Raw genomic sequence first — 21470 nt, forward strand, 5'->3', positions numbered from 1 at the left:
CTCTCATCTTTCTAAAACAGATTTGAGGTGAGACTAAACTGTTTATCAGAATTATCGAGGTGAGACTAAACTATTGATCAGAGTTCCTGGACAGTGGGTTGTAACTAAAGCACAACCTGACAATACCATACGTATAGAGTCTTGCTAAAAGACCAAGGGAGCCGCGGTGGCTCAAGTGGTTAAGACAGTGAACTGCAGGCTGGAAGGTTGGTAGTTCAGCAGTTCGAGACCTGAGTGCCGCATGACGGAGTGAGCTCCCATCTCTAGTTCCAGCTCCTGTCAACTTAGCAGTTTGAAAGCAAGAAATTGCAAGTAGATAAATAGGTACCGCTTTGGTGAGAAAGTAACAGCGTTCCGTGTGCCTTGGTGTTTAGTCATGCTGGTCACATGAGCACAAAAACATCTTCGGACAGTGCTGGCTCTTCGGCTTGGAAATGGAGATGAGCACCGTAACCCAAGAGTCGGATTCCGGCGGCTTGGAAACAGAGATGAGCACCGCAACCCAAGAGTCGGATTCCGACTGGCTTTCGAGCAAGGGAAACCTTTACCTTTACTAAAAGACCAAGAAGTGTCTCAATAACTTTCAAGCGGAGTTTAATCTTCTGTTCTTTGGGATCATAAAGTGTATTTCCTATCATTTTTTCAACTTGTTCACTCTATGACTTCATAAAATGATCAGGACCATTGTCTACTATAGCAGAGTCTGTCCTGGGTCTCACAGTACACATCATCTGCTCCCAGCAAATTTTAACTGAAGATATCAGATGCTTTATCACTGAGCCATTATTCCACCCGACAATCATCAATACTCCCTCAAATAATCTTCTACCTGAAAAGGTGTAAAACATAGATGCTGGTCTAAGGAGATAATCCATCTTTTTTCTGAAGGATAAGAGGACACAAAGTGTTCCGATGATGGAAAACCCAACACTGAAGATCGCAATGGCTGCTGCAGAAATGCTGTATTCTAGCAAGAAAAAAAAGGGAGGATGAGTCTCAATACAAGTTTCAGCCATGTCAATACACTATGTGACACTGTTTACTTTTAACAAATTATGGGCATCCAAAGGCTGGAGGCAGAAACATCTGTATCTGTGCTGTTAGCAGGCTATTCAGATGTTGCTTGGAGAATCCAAAACAGAAATATTGAAAGACTCATAGTAAGCAAAGATAGTGGGCTGACCAAAACAGAAAAGAACCACAGAAACTTCCTGAGAGGAAAGCTACATCTCTTGAAATATCCTCTCCTACACAACAATGAAACTATCCCCTACAATTAAAGCTTATAAAATTAAAATTGACAGAAGCCTATTATCATTGACATCTACGATGGACATCTTCAGCTACTAGATTTTTTGAGAACCCAATGAAAATGCTTGGCAGTATGTCCAGGAGGAAGCATAGAATATCACCATTCTTTTGGGAGGCTGCATAATCTATTACACATGTTCCATCGTAATAGTGGAGGACACCATACTCCTAAAAAGACTAGAAATAAAATGAGAGCGTCTCACAAGGAGCAGATTTTCCTGTCCTTCGACAAAAATGCTGACAACTCAATGAAAATTATTTTTGTTAATGGATCTGTAAGTTTTTCTTTGCATTACCATTCCTTCTCTGTTTGTTTGTTTTGTTTTGCCAAACTAGACACATGACCCCAATCACCTACAAAGGTGGAAGTGGTTTCAATTTCAATAACAAAAACTTATCTTCCAAGGCCATCTCCAACAAGCTTTGCAAAACTAGGGAAAGGGGCAATAGCAGGGCATGAGGTTATGAGGTTGTTTTTTCCCCTTAGTCTCTCTTGCGTGCACTCTTTAATAATTTGAGCAAAGCAAGGATCTTCAATTTCATGTAAATCTAAATCTCTCAATTTGAGGCTACACATTCCATAATCTGTCTTTCTAATAGTACAGTCATCAAGAATTTCAAGGTTTCTAGGTGGTGTGAAACTTTGGACTCTGAAACTCTTGTTAGAGGGTAAAGAACAGAAGGTCAATGTAGGCTGCTGTTTTCTCCCAAATACAGGAGAGGGTTGCTGAGAGGATTTGGGGATATTCTCAGTATACCCAGTTCTTCCCTGTTGCTTTTACCACAGTTATGTTTATGTCCAATTCAGAGATTAGCTAAAGGGGTGGAAATATGTTGAAATGGCCGAGGGATGTGTGGAGGTGAGCAATTAACCTACCTGATTTCCTCTTGGCAAATTTTCCCCAATTCCTGAAAGACACTATGATGATTCCCAAAGGATCCCTTTATCTTCTTCTTGGCTGGGCAGTCACTTTTCTTTCTTCTTTTTTCCTCACTCACCAACTTGTTTAAATGTATATAGGCGTATGCTGACCCGGTCTAGGGATCTCAGGGACCAACCATAATCCTTCTTTCTCCAGTGGTCCAGGGTGAGGCAGTCTCTGTGTGTGGGAGAAAGTTTCTCCCTCCTGACAGACAGGGTCACCAATTTTGTGCAAATCCTAGGGGGAGGGGCTTTCCCCTCTGAACCCAGTTTTGCGGCTCTGCCTCAAGACAGACAGCAGTCATTGGCTGTGCTCCATTTCTGAGTGGTGTGATTCCTAAATTAGTTTATTTGTAATTTCCCTTTGGTTTCTTTACCTTCTCATTCCCTTTCCTGCAACAGAGAGACCCTTCAGGGAGTGGTAAGGACCTCTCCTCTTCTTTCAGGCCAAGGTTATCTGCAGCAGAGGCCAGCAGGAGTACTTCTAAGAGGTGAGATCTCCCCACTCCAGTCCCCTGGCAGCCAGATCACTCAGCCGTGCACTCTCCAGTCCTCAGGGCTAGGAGCTTCCCCGGTCACTCTCTCCCCCACTTATAGAAGTGTTGGCAGCTCCAGAGCGCCCTCCGCACAGCTTTCAGAGGGTCACCAGGCAGGCAGAATGCACTCTCCAGTCCTCAGGGCTAGGAACTTCCCCGGTCGCTCTCTCCCCCACTTAGAGAAGTGTTGGCAGCTCCAGAGCACCCAGGCCCTCCGCGCAGCTTTCAGAGGGTCACCAGGCAGGCAGAAGACAGCAAGACATAGTTTTCCTGCTTCTCCAGCCCCAGCAGAACTATTAAAGCCCGGTAAGAAGGGACTCTTTCCAAAGCCCATCAGGCGGGTTCTGAGCAGTTTCTAGGCGGGAAATGGTGGCGAGGGTAGGCCTCTCAGAGTCAGGACAGGAAGACCTAGCATTGAGCCTCAACCTTTTCCTTCCCCCTCTGAGGCCCCAGGAACAGGGTTCCGAAGGAAGGCATGATCCAGTAGAAACCCCGACTTTGGACTTACAGGGGAAGATGCTCAGCGAAATCTCCTGATCTGGATTAAGGGGAGATGCAGAGGGAAATTAGAGATGCCATCTCCCAAGCTATTCCCAATATTAGGGACTCCATTAAGTCTCCTAGCAGGCTCAGCCACGAGTCTTCCTGCAGTTTCACGTCAGGCGGGGGGGGGATAGAAGCTCCCATTTTCCCTCCCAACCCAAAAGAAGGAAGTTAAATCACCCCACTGGGCCTACTAGAGAGACAAGCCTCATATTGGGGAATGAACATGAGGAGTCTGACTGCTCTAATTCCTCTGTAAGGAAGAGAGGGAGCCCGTTGTGAACACCATACAGACACATATTTTCCCACAGGAAGTTTTCCATAAGATTATACTAAAAGTGCTTCACATTCTGGGATTAATTCCAACCAATAGCAAAGAAGCAGAAGTTCCTGACCCCAGCAAACCTGCACGATCAGCTAGAGTATTTCCAAAACCGCAGTCTTTCTTGGCACCTGAAGAAATTTGTTGGAGGGAACTAAACAAAGTTCTATTGAGTATCCATTTGACACAGTATCTAGAACCCATTTGTCTCCTACAGTAGCCTCCCATTGATCTGCAAAAAAATGAAGACAACCTCCCATTTTTGGAGGCCCTGATATAGTTATGCTGAATGGCTCTTTTTTGGATTCTTTGGACTCTGACCTGGTGATCTTGAGGAGGAGGAATTATGCCCACTTGGATGTTTGGGCTGCCATTTCCCTTTGAATTGTCTAGGTAAATGAAAGCTTGGGGTACACTTAGGTTCACAAAAGGAGAAGTGCTTCTTGGTCTTACTGTCCTTTCTTTGGGATAGTAGCAACTTCTTTTTGTCCTTATCCTCAACCAGATATCTGTCTATGCCTTCCCCCAAATAGATGGACGCCTCTAAAGGGAATGTTCGTTACTTTGGCTTTGGACAAAGGGTATACTATGAAGCCAGGTATTCCTTCTGGCAGTTACATTGGAGGCTATTGCACTGGCTGACAGTTGAATGGCATCCAATGAGGCGTCTGTGGAGAAAGCAGCAGCCTGTGCTATATTGTTTTAGTTCATCCTTCAATTATTTAGGGATGTTAACTGTCTGCTGCCAGCAGATCTGAAGCTCAAGAAGATACTGCTCTAGCAAATAGAGAACTTGCCGTGGATGCTCTGAGGGAGGCCGAGAAAGGCGGCAGGGGGGAGGAAAGCGCTGTGCCCTGCCCACACTGGCCAGGTGCGCCGGCGGCCGCCCCCTGCCCACACTGGCCAGGTGCGCCGGCGGCCACCCCTGCCTCCACCTTCGTCCCCTCGCTTGCTCCTCCAGGCAGGAGAGGCTGAGAAAGGTGTGGGGGGAGGAAAGCGTCGCGCCCTGCCCATGCTGGCCAGGTGGCCCAGAGGCCACCTCTGCCTCCACCCCCTCACTTGCTCCTCCGGGCAGGAGAGACCGAAAAAGGCAGCAGGGGGAGGAAAGCTCCGCGCCCTGCCCACGCTGGCCAGGCATGCCGTGGCCGCCCCTGCCTCCACCTCCGCCCCCTTGCTTGCTCCTCCGGGTAGGAGAGGTTGAGGAAGGCGGGGGGGGGGGGGGGAAAGCACAGTGTAGGGGCTGAGTCTTCCCTCCCTGGGCACATGGCTTTGTCATGTCCCAGACTTAGAGACTGCCTGACCTCAGATCACTAGAGAAAGGAAGATTTCTGTCTCTTACCATGAATCTTCCTTCTCAGTAGTCCTGGGGTGGGGCAGTGACTAGTGACTTGGCTTCTGAAACAAGGAGGGTGTGCTGTATGGATAGAGGGCCTCCTCACTGTGATTTGGTCATCCTTCCACTCCCTGGGGACACTCCTGGGTATGTGTGAACATTTAGCACAGTTGTCTGGTTAGTTCTTTCTCCTAATCATTAGTTGGAGGTTCTTTCCTGTTTTGTTTTTATTAAATTTGTTAAGAGCGGCTTTACTGTTCCTGGACCAGTCTGGATTCAGAGGGAGAATCCCCTCCCCCTAGGAATCAGTGACCCTACCTGTCAGAAGGGAGGAGCTTCCTCTCAGATGTAGAGACTGCCCCAACCCTGGACCACCAAGAAGGAAGATTCACAGTAAGTGACACAACTCTTCCATTTGTCTTTATTTAATAATGGCACACAAAAGGCTGATGGTAATTCAAAACTAACAAACTGTTCTATTTAATTTATGAAGGGAAATGATCATGTTTAGGACCTAGGAGGTGAACAGGCAACAGGAATAAAGTAACCATGGTACAAATAAATTAAATCGGACCATACTAGAACTACATACTTAGTCAATATCTCTAAACACGTACTTAAAGCGTCCTTTACCTCTCTACGGTTTCAATCAATGCCAATGGCAATTTTGGAGGGCCGATTTAATCAAACTCCATTGGTCCATTGTCTATGTATTTGTGGCACCTATGAACTTGAGAATTTACCTCACTATAACGTCTTTTGCCACTGTATTCTAGTCCAAGGGCTAAATTTTAGCACATATTTTATCTGGTCTTAGTGCTTACCCAGTTGAGGATAACATTTCATTTTTGTTATCTGACATTGATGCATATGTCTCTTATAAAGTTTCATTATTTGCCCTTGCTGCAAAGAATATACGTTCCAAGGTGACAACAGGAAGGGGCATTATTCAGGCTACTGCATTAAATTAGTCATGTTTTGTTATTGATTTCTAGTACTTTTGTATATTCTGATATTAACCTATAGTTTGTTCACAATTTGTATTTTGTAATCTTGTAACGGCCAATGGCTAATTACAATAAACTAAACTGAAACTGAATTGTGTAAATATAAAAATTGATAGTTTGTTACAAACAGGTAGCTGTTTATACAGACAGGTCTTTAAACACTGAGGAGAGAGATTTCTTGGCAGTCTCTGCTTAAATAAATAAGCATAAGTTTCTTTGTCTCAAAGACACTTAAGTTGGTGAAGGCAGGAACATTCACATAAGCTCCAATTTCTCTTCTTTACCACTTAATAGGCATTACCCCCCTTTACTCAGAGCTATTTCCCTCAGACTGAATAGAGATCAACCCTCTTTTCTAGGAACTATTTCCCTCAGGCTTGAATGGAGACCTTTCTTGATTCTCTATTAACCTTCCTTCCCAGTCAACTGTCATTTCTTAACTGCCACTCCTAACTGCCACTCTCAACTGTAGAATTCTGTTTGAATCCCCTATCACTCAAGGTTCTCAGACCGGGTTAAAACATTAACCATTTACTGTCCATCACAGACATACTCAGAATACATTTCTCTGTCATTTTCTATGATTGAGTCATCAGATGTAAAACTGACACCCATATTTCTTCTCAGCTGTTTGAAATGGATACATTCCCCACATATCAGGATGTTTTTTTAAGGATTCTTCTACGCAACCTGCAAATTATGTGGGGATAGGTTCTTGTGATCATGAGCAATGTAACCTACAATATCAGTTGGCCCAAATTATCTACCCTCTGATTTTCTAAAACATGCATTGTATTGAGTTGTGTGTAATAAATTAACAACTACTTATGAATGACAAACTCTATGGAAGATTCTGGGGGAAATAAATATATATTTCCCTGAAAATATGCAAAACTCATTTTTAAATCCTGACATTGTTTTTTAAAATGGCTGTCTGGCTAATTGCTTGATGTCGATTGATGGGAAGGTGTGGAAATTACAATTCACCTCTCTAGGATGTTGCCAAGTTACAGACTTATCGGCAATTCCTAAAGAATACTGTACTTTAAGTTTCTTAAAAACAAATAAGAGCTGAGCTTGTCCTTTCACTGTGGTTTGTCTTTGGTGTAACTCAGATTTCTTTAACGATGGGCACAAACACACTACGTCAGGTTGTGCAGTCCACTTATGATGACCCCGCTGTACAGTTTTCAAGACAAAAAATATTTAGGTGGTTTGCCATTGTTTCATTTTGCATAGCAACCCGAATATTGCTTGGTAGTCTCTCCTTGATAGTCTCCCATCCAGTGCTGACTCTGCTTAGCAGCCAAGATCTGATATTGTGCTATCCTGGGCATTTCACGTGAGGAAATGACACTTAATGCATTAAAAAAAAAAACAGGTTTCAAAAACTGCATTAAAGTTGCTTGAAAATAGCAAAGGTGTGTCCCAAGAAACTCAATAAAGTCCATGATAAGGGATCTCATTAATAAACAGTAAAGCTGATGCTCCTCATTCATCACTGCAGGCTGGGCTGTGACCAGAAATTATTAATAATCACTCAGTCGTTAATGGAAAACTTGTGAACTCTACTAGTGAAAAGGAAACCAGCTCAGAGTTCCCAAAAGCCTAGCCAAATTAAATCTGCCCTGGGTTATGCTAGTCTCATCTCGGTTGTTATTTAATAATGTCACTCAAATATAATCCTTGAAAACTTTTTAGCTTCTTAGCATGTCGTTGTGAGTCACAGCAAATCCACTGTTAAACGCCTGTCAAGACATATGGTCCAACCCATCTTAAAAATTCTTACCTCTCTGTGTTGTTACTTCAAATATTTCTGTGCTCTCTCCTGGGGCAAAGTGTTTGAAGTAGGAACAGTTGCGTTCTAAAAAAAAAAGACATTGTATAAAGTTTAGGTACCAAGTTGGAATCAAGTTGAGGGTAGTTTCTTTGTTTTAGAAAAGATTTGGGATTATTGTGCTTTCACCAACAAGATTCTTTTTTTCATGTATGCCTAGACAAACAAGAATTTCTTGCTGGCAAATGAAACAGGGTGGCAGAAATCACCCAACCATTGTGGATGGGATGAACTCATACACACACAGAGAGAGAGAGAGAAACATATCTGGAAAACTATGTATTGTAAATTTATATACATAACTACTTATTTTCACTGAAATGGTAGATTTGCACTGGAATAGGAAAGAAATAACATAGTAAGCAAATAATACAACCCCCCCAATCTAATTTACCTATCGCTAAGCAATTCCTATGCTTACAGCACCAGTTGTTGTTGTTCAGTCGCATAGTCGAGTCCGACTCTTCGCGACCCCATGGACCAGATCATGCCAGGCCTTCCGGTTTTCCGCCGTCCTCTGAAGTTTGCTCAGTTTCATGTTCGTTGCATCTATGACATTGTCTAACCATCTCATCCTCTGCCGTCCCTGTCTTCTTTGACCTTCAATCTTTCCCAGCATCAGGGTCGTCTCCAGTGAGTGCTCCCTTCTCATTTGGTGGCCAAAGTATTTGAGCTTCAGTTTCATTAACTGGCCTTCCAGGGAACAGTCAGGGGTGATTTCTTTTAGGATTGACTGATTTGATCTTCTTGCAGTCCAAGGGACTCTCAAGAGTCTTCTCCAGCACCATAGTTCAAAAGAATCTATTCTTCGGCGCTCAGCCTTCCTTATAGTCCAACTCTCGCAGCCATACATGACTACTGGGAATACCATTGCTTTGACTATGCGGACTTTTGTTGGCAGGGTGATGTCTCTACTTTTTATCCTGCTGTTTAGGTTCGCCATCGCTTTCCTCCCAAGGAGCAGGCGTCTTTTAATTTCATGGCTGCTGTCACAGTCTGCGGTGATCTGGGATCCCAGGAACGTGAAGTCTGTCACTACTTCCACGACTTCACCAGTACCTGTATACATATGATGAAGTGGCACCTGAATACATGGTGAAAGATTCTATCTCCCTAAGTAGAGATGGTTGTTCAAGTAGGCATTTGTATAATTGATGGCATGAATAGTCACATAGGTTATATTGCAGTAACAGAACACCCTTTATAGCTTCAATGGTAAATCTGTTCCTTTCATCTGTCCACTGGGCATTCATTAAAAAAAAATTCTCTTAACATTTGCATTATGTCCTGGAATGCAGAAGAAAAATTGCACTGTTTTAAGCAACTCAGAATGGCAGTCTGCATTGCAGCATTTTTGAAAATATTTAACCTACTTGTCTCTAACTGGTGCACTTTTGAAGTCTTCATCTATTTGAGCACTTTCAACTAAAGTCTTCAGGTTACAGAATTGATCAAAACATTCTACATCATCCTCCATCACAATTCGATCTTTCAAGTATTTTATGGTATGCTGAACATAATCAATTGAAAGGGTATCCAATGAAAACAATCATTAAAAGAAACTGTCAATTTCTGCAGTTTCCAAACACACTTCGTACAAGAAGCTTCTTCCACAAAGAGACCAACTTATTTCCTTCCTTTGCGTCCTTTCCTTCCATCTTTCTTTCCTTTGCTTAGGATCTCTTTTGTTTTCAGTGAAAGAAAGGCTGCTTCCATTCTATGTTGCAACATTTGACAAACTGAAACCTCCACATTTGATTTCCTCCCTCTTTATTTCTGGGATTTTTGTATGGAATATTGGCATTAAGGAATCTAAGTACAGAGATATGCTTCTCCTAAGTAATTTTCAAAGTATTTCTTCAGTATGGCTGGTGGATTGGTTTGAAACAAAACAAAAAAATTCACACCAGGAAACATGCAGTGACTGTTCTATGGCAGGAAAGAGGGATAGCCATCTTGTTCTGCTGTGTTACAATAACTGTACGTAATCTATACCAATGAATTCACAGTAACTCTTTGAGATTTTCTGTTCTTACTGTACATATGAAGAAATAATTGTAAATCTTCATTATTATACATTCTATGTCTCTAGACTATGTGTCTGCCCCATGCTGTATACAGTCATGAGGGATGCGTTCTGGACAACCAACACCAACTAATTATCTTTAATTCATGTTTCAAGGCATGGAAGACATTTTTGCTTCCAGAGCAATTGATTCCTCCAAAATTAATGTTCATGTTGTCACCAGGGAATGCAACACACTTTGTAAGGAAGCCATGGTCTTTTAATGCTTGTGTAACATAGTCCACTATAGTTTCCAGTTTTTTATTTTGGCATGCTATTCAGCTGTATCAATTTTGATTTAATACCATGAACTTTACAAAAATATCGCATCGCATCAGGAAATACTTTTGTGACCCATGGTTGCTGCCATCTGGCCTTCAGCTCAATGGGTGGGTTCTCTGCCATTACTAAGGGGAGGGGAATACATGTCAAGGACATGTAGCAAAGCAGTCCACAGACCTAAGACAATGCAATAAGAAGTCCTCTTCAAAATGCATACTAGGAAATAGTGCTGGTGGCAAAACTAAAGCTTCTCTCCACTGGGTGACTGCAGGCTCTGCCTCCCAACAAAAAACAAGGATATTTTTTGAAAAGTACTGGGTTCGCCGCATGGAGGACTCGGACGACGACATACTGTAGCATGCGTTTATTGTACTTCACACAAACAAAGTCTAACTCTAACAGCCAACAGGGCCAACTATATACATATCCACCAGCAACCCCCCCCCACTCCCATTGGAGGGTTTGAATGTCCCGCCAAGGTGGCTATTGGTTGGGACTGGGGGATCCAGGATCCGAAGTTTCCATTGTTCTCGGATCCAAGCTCTGGCTTTTCCGCGGACCCCTGGTGGCGGTCCACGTACATAACACTTTTCATCAAATTTTAAAACAGAGCCCAAAAGAGGACATCTGGTCACCTTATTCATGGTGATTCAAAACTCTCTCTCCCCCCCCCCACGAGTTTCCACAGTGTCTCTTAGGTTGATACTGCTTAGTATCTGCCTTCTCTACTTTCTAGGAATTTGCTTGGATGCCTGGAGGGTGAACTAGAGGCTTCCTATCACAGTGTATGACCAGTATCAGATTCAATAAACCAACTCCTTTCATTGTGAAGTTCTTGAAAGCAAGTGTAAGAGATCAGCTCCTCCAGCTTGCAAGACAGAAAAAATATCTTTGTTGAGGTCCTAAGAGAAATAATTTCTCACTGGTCTGCAAGATCTATGCCTCTCTACTTCATGTCCTTTAAGACTATGTTTCAGAGAAATGCAGAAAACTGCTTGTTAGGATAATTTAAAGAATATCACACTGTCCACTGTTCTATTAACCAGCTTGGTATAGAGTTGAGAATTTTTTTTCTAGATTCCAGTATTATTTGGGCCTATAACATTATGGGCACATTGCCCTATTTTTCTCTTTTTCTTTTATCCTCTCTATTTACTTTTTGAAGGTTTAAAAAAACATTTCTGTAACCCTTACCCCTTTTGTTTTAATCTGTCATTATTGAAATTAGTTCATACAAGAAGCGGGGACCTGCGATACTCGCGGAGGGGGGAGAAGGAGCTCCACATGGAGGGGGAGGAGGAAGCAGCCACAGGTGAGCCTTCTCCCCTTCTCCCCTGCCCCCTGGCACCAATGGTGAGGCTCGGGGGGAGGGAGAAGGCCCAGCGGGCCGGTGGGTGTGAGCCGTTCAGGGCTCACTGCCACTGGGGGAGAGGGAGAAGGCCCAGCGGGCCCGGCGACTGGGATCTGCTCAGGCCTCACCACCCATGCCCAGGGGAGAAGGATTGGTGGTCCCAGCGGCTGGGAGCTGTGTGGGCCTCGCCATCATGCCGGAGGGTTGGGGCAGTGTTCCCTCTAAGCTGAGATTGTGTGAGTTAGCTCAGTTTTTTAGCCTCCAGCTCACATATTTTTGTCTTAGCTCAGGAAGGATGGTCCAGAACAAACTAATTTATGCAGTAGGCAAATTGCTCACTCACAACTTTAATGCCAGCTCACAAAGTAGAATTTTTGCTCACAAGACTCTACAGCTTAGAGGGAACATTGGTTGGGGGAGAATTGGCGGGTCTGGGGGAGGAGGATTGGCAGGCCCAGTGGCTAAGAGATGCATGGGCCTCACCGTCGGTGCAGGGCGGTGGGGGAGGATTGATGGGCCTGGGTCTCGCCGTCGGTGCAGGGGGTCAGGGGAGAAGGATTGGCAGACCCGAGAATCCTCTGCTTCCGTGGTGTTGTAATCAGAGTGGATAATTTTATAATCAGCCCACGACACTTGACGAGTAGTGTTTTCATAAAATAAGAGCGGTATTTGTATACTTTGTTATGAACGTAGTCATGGTTATCTCGTTCATATTTTTAAATTTTATTATCTTTAGTTTTCTTCTCAAATGCCTTAAGTTCTTCTTCTAAAGTTTTAATACAACTACTAAAGTCATTGGGAGACATGGTATTCTTAAATTTATCCTCCCGAGCACTTACAGCACAGGAAACACGCATTCTTAACTTAGGTTTGGGCTTTGTTCCTACGCCAAAATACAACCCATTTCAGACTAGGACAGATCTTTTCAAATTAATTAGATCACTTAAATTTAAAAAGTTATTTAGTAATAATAACAGTATGGAATATAATCCATTCAAGCCCAAAACGCAGTTTGTACCCAACATTTCTGTTCCTTCTATTACTGTTTTTGAACAGCTTGTTCTTGAAGGTTTTGAGACTTTGGAGACTTCTAGTTAAGTATAATAAGTATAACCTTGGATGAAGAAGGAGATGTTGCAGCATTTAACTAATGATGATAATATCATCATTAAACAAGCAGACAAGGTGGGAGGCATTGTTATTTTAGATAAGTGTGACTACTTAACAATAGCTAATAGCCTCCTACAGGATGCTGATTTCCAGGGGTCATTTTGTAGAAAAAGAGGTGCAGGAGGTCATTTGCATTACTCATTAGCATAACTTATTTACATATGCCACACCCCCTGACAAAGGGCAGGCATGCAAACCGATCCCTACCCGATCCAGGAAGGGAAAGAAAGGCATTGAAACATCCCCCCCACTTTCCCTCCTCTCTCTGAGTGGCGGGCTGGCTGGAGAAGCGAAGGGCAGGCATGCAAACATGCCTGGGTTCCCTACTCCTGGGCTTGTTACTCCCAGAATGCCATTCCTGGTCGTTCCTCCTTGAAATGACCCCTGGTGATACCGGAGACCTCCTTCACAAGGAGTAGAGACCTGCTTTACAGTAGAGACCTACCTTACAGAGCTGTCATAATAACAGTAGGAAGCTGGACTCGGACTGGGGAGACCCATTTGTGCAGCTCATGGGGAAACCTAGGGCCAGTCACCTATCAGCCTACTCTACCTTGCAGGATTGTTGTAAGGGCAGTTACTATCTGTGGAAGTTACAGCAGTCTTCACAGTATATTTGATAATGTTTTTATTGCATTGTTCTCTATTTTTGTACACCAGCCTTTTCATTCTATGCAATATAATGATTCATTGCCTTCTTGGACAGTTGAGTAACCCTGCTTGCTCTATACTACACTCAATTGAGCTGGGTATGTTTAGCCTGGAGATGAATGAGAGGTGATAGGATAACCATCTTCAAGTACATGAAGGGCTGTCATATAGATGATGGTGCGGAGTTGTTTTCTGTTGCCCCAGAAGGTTGGACCAGAACTAATGGGTTGAAATTTAATCAAAAGAGTTTTTGGCTCAACATTAGGAAGAACTTCCTGACAGTTGGAGCGGTTCCTCAGAGGAACAGGCTTCCTCAGGAGGTGGTGGGCTCTCCTTCTTCAAACAGAGGCTAGATGGCCATTGGACAACAATGCTGATTCTGTAAACTTTGGCAAATCACGAGAAGGGAGGGCAGGAAGGGTTGCTTCAGTGCTTAGTTCTTTTGGCCCTATCTTATTCACCCAGGGAAATGCTAATTGCCACTTTGGGGTCAGAAAGCAATTGTTCTCCAGGCCATTTTGGCTGGAGATCCTAGAGTGGTTTGTTGTTGTTTTTTTTGTGATCTCCTGGGCATGGGATAGGGGTCACTGGGGGTGTGGGAGGGAGGTATTCGTGAATTCCCTGCATTGTGCAGGGGGTTGGACTAGATGACCCTGGAGATCCCTTCCAACTCTTTGATTCTAAGATTCCACTGTGCTTTTAACTCAGCGTTCTCTCATTTTAGTGGGTGCATGTATGATACTATTCTTTTGGCATTGTTTCCACTATGTCATCAACTGTTGCACTAGGACTGTTGCATCAAAGAAAGAACTTGCAAGACTCATAGAAAGTATCAATGCAGCAATTGAAACAATTCCTACAACAAGCATAACTGAAACCAACCAGTTGATGTATAGTGTGGCAGTTGTAATGACAAGAGAACTGAGAATGGACATTAAGAAAATGGCAATTAAAGATTTTAAGGTGAAACCACACTGGCAAATGAAATTGGGGGGGGGGGGCGGGAATCAACAAATGCCATTCAGACTTAAGCACCTTAAAGGAATTAAAAGAAAGAAGACTCAAGAATGAAAGGGAGGGGGAAGCAAACCTTCAGGAAGAAATATCAGTTAGATATAAAAACAATAGCTCAAGTTGCAGAAGAAATCAAACAAAGAATTGTTGCAATGTCCAGGATCAAGAGGTGCAACAGTAGGATTCAGCAATACAGACAAAACTTCCAATTCCAGACTAACCAAAGATAGTTCTACAAATTACTAATAGGAGATGAAAAAACAGACGTAAAACTAGACAAAGAAAAGATAACCTCTGGGGAGACTCCAAATAATACAATTTAAAAAGCTACCTGAATCACAGATGTAAAAAACAAAGGAAAGCAAATGGAAGATCTTACAGCAACCCTGGAAACAATTGAAGAAGGTGAAAAACTGGACAGTGCCTGGAAGTGATGAAGTCCTCAGCTATTGGCTTAAAAAGATGACAAGACTTCATCCATGACTGGTGCAACAGCTTAATTATGTGCTCTGTTTCAAAGCGGTAAATGACTGGATAACAACTGGCAGGACATTTCTCATTCTGAAGAACAAACAAAAAGGAGCAGTGCCAAGCAACGTCTGCCCCATTACCTGCCTCCCAACAACTTTTAAATTACTGACAGGAATTGTAGCCAATTCCATTCAAGAATATTTACAGCTCAATTCAATATTACCACATGAACAAAAAGAAGTTTTGTGAAAATCTCAAGGCACTAAAGATCAATTACTGACTGATAAAATGGTCTTACAAAATTGTTAAAGGCAGAAAACCAACTAGAATGTTGTTTGGACTGATTACAAGAAGGCATTTGGAGCAGAGGTCACACACGGATCCTGAAGACACTAGAAATAGTAGGTATCAGCAAAACTGTAATAACGTTTATCAAAAATGCCATGAGTAAATGGAACACCAGGTTGATAGTGAATGGAGAAGAAATTAGAACAATTAATATCAAACAAGGAATTTTCTAAGGAGACTCACTATCACTGCTGCTCCTTGTCATTGCCCTCACAATCATTCTCAACAGCACAGGCCTAGAATACCAGCTTTCAAAGCAACCCCAATATTTCAAACTTATTGCATATGAATGACTTAAAATGTATGGAAAGTCATCCATCCTCAAAGACTGATCCTTTACTAAATAAGAACATAAGAACATAAGAGACGCCAATGTTGGATCAGGCCAAAGGTCCATCCAGTCCAACACTCTGTCACACAATGGCCAAAATATACCAGGTGCCATCAGGAGGTCCACCAGTGGGGCCTGGACATTAGAAGCCCTCCCACTGTTGACCCCCCCCCCCCAAGCACCAAGAAGACAGAGCATCACTTGCCCCAGAGCCCCTATCTATACCTGTTGGCTAATAGCCACTGAGGGACCTCTGCTCCATATGCTTATCTAATTCCCTTTTGAAGCCGTCCATGCTTGTAGTCACCACCACTTCCTGTGGCAGTGAATTCCATGTGTTAATCACTCTTTGGGTGAAGAAGTACTTCCTTTTATCCGTTCTAACCTGACCACTCAGCAATTTCATGGAGTGCCCACGAGTTCTTGTATTGTGAGAAAGGGAGAAAAGTACTTCTTTCTCTACCTGCTCTATCCCATGCATAATCTTATAAACCTCGATCATGTCACCCCTCAGTCATCGTTTCTCCAAGCTAAAGAGCCCTAAGCGCTTTAACCTGCTGTCTCTTGGGACAGGCGCTTTAAGCCTTTTATAATTCGAGTTGCCCTTTTCTGCACTTTTTCCAAAGCCCTAATATCCTTTTTAAGGTGTGGTGACCAGAACTGCACACAGTATTCTAAATGAGGTCGCACCATTGATTTATATAGGGGCATTATGATATTGGCTGATCTGTTTTCAATACCCTTCCTAATAATCCCCAGCATAGCGTTGGCCTTTTTTATTGCAGTCACACACTGTCTCAACATTTTCAGTGAGTTATCTACTACAACTCCAAGATCTCTCTCTTGATCAGTCTCTGCCAGTTCAAATACAGTTTGAATATTCAGAAAAATAGAACCAAGGAGTACTACCAAAAAGTTAAAAAGATATTGCAACAAAATCAAATGGAGGTAACATGGTAAAGGCAATTAACATGTGGGCAGTCCCAGTTCTAAACTACACAGCTGGTATTATTGATTGGACACAAGCATAATTAAAAGCAATAGATCACAACACTTGTAAGATTATGACAATGTATCACTCACCATACCCTACAAGTGCTGTTGATCATCTCTACTTACCAAGAAAATTTATCACTCACTATACCCTACAAGTGCTGTTGATCATCTCTGCTTACCAAGAAAATTAGGTGGAAAAAGTCTCCTGAAAGTTAAGCAAGCAGTTGAAAATGAAAAATGAACACTGAATGAATACACCAAGAAAAGCAAAGAGAATCTTCTAGTTGAAGTATACAAGGCAGACTTATTTAAGGTTATAGAAACCAAAGAAGATTACAAAAAGATGGCTATCAAAACTGTTTCTCACTTTTCACAACCGGAAGGAAAACACCTGCAAGGGCAATATTTGAAAGAGAACAAAGTTGATAACGAAAACACCTGGAAGTGGCTCCAAAATGGGCACTTGGAAGAAATAAATGGCTCATTCTAGCTGCACACGAGCAGGCACTCAAAATGAACAGTATGAAAGCCAAAAGTCAGAAGATCAGCCAGCAAATATCAACTTTACAAGACAAAGAATGAAATAATTGACCACATGGTCAGTGCCTTCAGTAAAATTGCTCAAACTGACAATAAAGAACATCACAATAGAGCTGCAGCTATGTTGCACTGGAATCTTTGCAAGACGTATGGCTTACCATCAGCCAGAAATTCCTGGGAGCACAAACCAGACAAGAGCATGGAGAATGATTTAAAAAAAAGATTTGTTGGGGCTTCTGATTGGAAACAGATAACTGAACACCTGGAGCATAACACTCCTGATATCACAACTGTAGGGGAAAAAAATGAGAAACAGGGTTTGGGTCATTGACACTGCAATCCCAAGAGACAGCAGAATAGAAAAGAAAGATCAGGAGAAGATCACAAAATACCAAGGCCTACAAATAGAGTTAGAGCACCTCAGGGAGAAGAAAGTTATCATCATGCCAGTTGTCATTGGAGCCCTTGGAGCAGTGCCTAGAAGTCTCAAGAATCACCTGGACATTCTGGGCATTGAGCAACTAACACCAGCTCAGCTCCAGAAGATAGTGTTGCATGGAACAGCAAGAATCCTGCAAAGATATGTCTCCGGCTCCCAGAACTTGGCTAGAACACCATCTATCATCCAAATATCTGACTGTGAGAATTAATAATAGGCAATTCAGTATACTGGAGATTACTCTTGCCATTCAAAACATTTGGGAAATTAGAAATGTAACATTTCTGAAAAATTTTAACCCCCCCCAAATTTTCCAAATTGAGACCCCCCCCCCACACACACACACTAATTTTTCATTTTCTACCAGAAAAAAACCTGTTAAAAATATAGCAAACACCAGTTTTTGAGAGACAGGTGCAAACTGCTGTACCTTAACACATTTATCTCTAGCATATCTTAATTTTTGCCATCTGTAAGTTTCCGAAAGTAAAATGTGAATGAAAAAGGAACTATATTAGAAGAAAGTTAACTATTTGGACAGAAATGTGCTCATATGGTAACAGGTTTAACAGCTTATCTCACCTCAAAATTGTGATTAAACCTTCATTTGGCCAGAAGCAGGACATACCTAATTGGAAAAAAGAATTCAAAACGTTTCTTTGTACATCTCCATCCAGATAGCAGTCCAGATTGTACACAGCTGTCAATTTCTGCATGATTTTCTCAGATCAAGATTTTTGAATGAGATTGGCTTCTGAAATGACCATTTATTTAGAGCACTTGCAAGGTGACAATGATTTCTCCCTGCATGAAATGCTGAAGTTCACAACAAATATCTGTGTGTGTATATATACACTGAGCCCCGTATAGACAAGAGCCCTGTGTGTGTGTGTGTATACACACACACACTATATATATATTTGCATTTAGAATTAGTGCATACAGTGAACAACAGACTTAACAACAGGCCATTCCATGCTATGCTGAAGCAAAAGTTAATTTCCCATTGTGCCTCCAAAAGCTGCTTCCTCTCAGTTCACTCCAGCTATCCTGTAAACTACTTGAAAAAGATCTGCTCTGAAATTTCCATCCGGAGAGACAGCTTGTGAACCATTGCTTCACTAAGGTGTACCTGCTGTCATTATGAAGGCATTCCCATTGTGATGCACCACTTGGGAGTACCTTCTCTTAATGCTCATCAGAATGACTACTCCTGTAGCACTCCACAGCACTAGAATTGTTTCATTTCATTGCCACTAAGGAACACAGTTCAGAGTGGATTGAAACCTTGTGTTCTTATTCTTCATTGCCATTTCCTATAGTCCCCAGGTTTTCAGAGGAATGGCCTTTGGGCTGGTGGAAGACTGTATGAACATGGGAATATTGGCCCGTTGATACTGCCATTGATATTTACATGGCTTTTGGTGAATATACATGACTCTGATTCCAAGTTCTGCAGTGTAGTGTGCATGTGGAGGTCTGCAAATAGTAGTGCTTCCCTTCAGTCCTGCTCTACATGTGCATTACTACTTTGGGACATTTGAACATACTTATGCATAAGTATGTGGACGCTGGAACACTAGGATGGCAATCTGGTAAACGGCAAAATTGGCAAGTTGGAAATGATACCACTGGAACACTAACACTGATTTCAGTCTAGTGGAAGCCCTCTTTCTCCTACTGAGCGCTTGCGACAAGCAGGTGTTGACACACTCCTTTATATACAACTTCCATGGCTGACCACCTGATATTTCCCCTAATTTCCTGTTTTTCTGTTTGCCTGTTGCCTGTATGCATCTCTATTGTTTTGGTTCTAACAAGCGCTACAGGATTTTCACTAACTCCATTCAGGATTATAGAGGGTTTAGGGATAGTGTCTTCAGGGAGATTATGTTGGGAGGGATTTTCTGGGACCTCTCAGAGTGCATGGATGCAGTGAGGGCAGGGTATAGCCCAAGCTGCTGTTTTAGGGAATGGTGAGACTGGTGACTTACTGCTGCCTGCTGAATTTTTGCTTGAGCTGTTTGGAAACCCCTGCTTTTTGCTCCCCATGGCTTTTCATGGGGAGCAGAAAGCAGAGGTTTGAATGGCTCTGAGCAATTTAAACCAAACAGCTGAGTGGCAGGGAGCTCCCCACCACTCAGCTGTGTGTTGTTGTTTTGTAAGGAACAGAAGGCAAGGGTAAACCCTTGCTTTCTGCTCTTCATGAACCACTACAAACTGCATCAAAATTTGTGGGCGTTCATGGTGGTTCTGCAGTTTGTGAACATTGCTTCATGAACCATGAACTGGCCAAAATTCATGATGAACTTCAGTTCGTCAGCTGGCTCATGTCCATCTCTAGTTAATGCTCTACTTAAGTGTTCTACAAAGGGCTTTTTTTGTAGAAAAAGCCCAGCAGGAACTTATTAGCATAATAGGCCACACCCAACAGCAGAAACCATTAGCATATTAGGCCACACCCCTGACAGCACAACTCATTAGCATATAAGGCCACACCCCATGCCTTCCCTTGGCTTGCCCTGGCTCCCCGTAGCCATGGGGCGCCTGGGCAAGCCCCCCCCGGAAGGGAAAGGAAAACAGTTTACACTGCCTTCCCTTGGCTTGTCTGGGCGCCCGAGCAAGCCGGCCCTTGGACAGGCCAAGGAAGGCACAGGGAGGCATTTAAATGCCTCCTCAATCCTTCCAGGGCCCCCCATGGGCCACCCACCTCAGAGTTGCCGGGGGGGGTCGCTCTCCAGGCCTTCCCTCTGTAGCCACGCACATGCAGAGGTTTTGGCTATAGTGGGCGTGGCCAACCCTGAAGCCAGCCGGAACTCCGTTCCTGTGTGTTCCTGCCGGAACTCCGTTCCTGTGCGTTCCTGCCCCAAAATAGCCCTGGTTCTACAGCCTGTGAGGTATTGGGGAGTTCAAGTGTTCTAAAGCCTAAATGGGGACCCTGTGAGGACTCTATGGCTCACTAGGAGGAAAATAAAATGCAACAACTGAAAGGTTTGAGCAGGACAGGGGGAAACAAATTCCTGACCAGGAAGCCCCTTGTCCAGTATGCTGGCATTCAGTAGAGGTGTGCACTGGGATCTACCTGAACCAAAAATATACCCCAAAAATACCTTATTGGTAATTTTCAGTTATATTTCCGCTTCCCAAATGTATCTGGATTTTTCCGGGAGGGGGGATGAAAAAATCCTGGATATATTCAGGAATTACTGGTAGAACCAAAAACAGTGGAGAAGCAGTAGCAGATTGCTCCCGTCTCTCAGCTGTTTGTCGGGCTTCTACTGCAGTCTCTTTAACATTTTAAAAGAAGAAAATTTAAAAAGAAGACAGTCCAAGGATCAACTGTGCTGGGGAGAGCAGACTGTTCCTGCCAGATTGGCTTGGCGCTGACTTCTCATGCAGCCTGGTTTAAACCAGGCTGCACGAGAAGCCAGGCCCAAGATCTGCTGTCCTTTGGGGAGCAATCTGCTAGCTGCAGCACAGCAGATCCTGGGGCTGGCTTCTTCTGCAGCACAATTTAAACCAAGCTGCAGGACAAGCCATCCCAGCCAGGTTCTGCCTGCTATGGACAGTTGTCTCCCCATGACATGCAGATCCTGGGGCTGGTTTCTCCTGCAGAACAGTTTAAACTGGACTGCGGGAGAAACTGTCTCAGCCAGGATCTGCGTGCCATGGGGAACGATCTCCCCACGGCACAGGAAACCCTGGGGCTGGCTTTTCCTGCAGTGCAGTTTGAACCAGGCTGCCTGAGAAGCCATCCCAGCCAGGATCTGCCTGCCGTGGGGAGCAATCTCCCAGCAGCACACCGATCCTGGGGTTGGCTTATCCTGAAGCCCAAACCAGGAAATTTGGGATTTCCAGAAAAATCCAGATCTGAACATTGTACCAATATTGCAATCTGGCATTTTTTTTTTTAAATACCATTTTTTGGGGGGTCCAATATACTCAAACCAAAAAATACTGGTTAAAAACAATTGCACACCCCTGGAATTCAGCCCTCAGGC

The 21470-nt window shown here is 43.3% G+C and overlaps 1 protein-coding gene across 1 annotated transcript in view; it reads right to left on the reverse strand.

Annotated features, from left to right (window-relative positions):
• Positions 1 to 21470, reverse strand: part of CACNG1 (calcium channel, voltage-dependent, gamma subunit 1) — a 31856-nt gene that overhangs the window by 3854 nt on the left and 6532 nt on the right. Inside the window, exons 2-3 of the mRNA XM_015408325.1 lie at positions 7764 to 7838; positions 830 to 967 (exon numbers count right to left, since the gene is read on the reverse strand). Coding sequence (XP_015263811.1) covers positions 830 to 967; positions 7764 to 7838 — 213 coding nt within the window. The remainder of the gene's footprint in view (positions 1 to 829; positions 968 to 7763; positions 7839 to 21470) is intronic.

The sequence above is a fragment of the Gekko japonicus genome, unplaced genomic scaffold (genome assembly GCF_001447785.1).
Source record: "Gekko japonicus isolate JY-2015 unplaced genomic scaffold, Gekko_japonicus_V1.1 scaffold421, whole genome shotgun sequence".
NCBI classification, from domain to species: Eukaryota; Metazoa; Chordata; class Lepidosauria; order Squamata; family Gekkonidae; genus Gekko; species Gekko japonicus.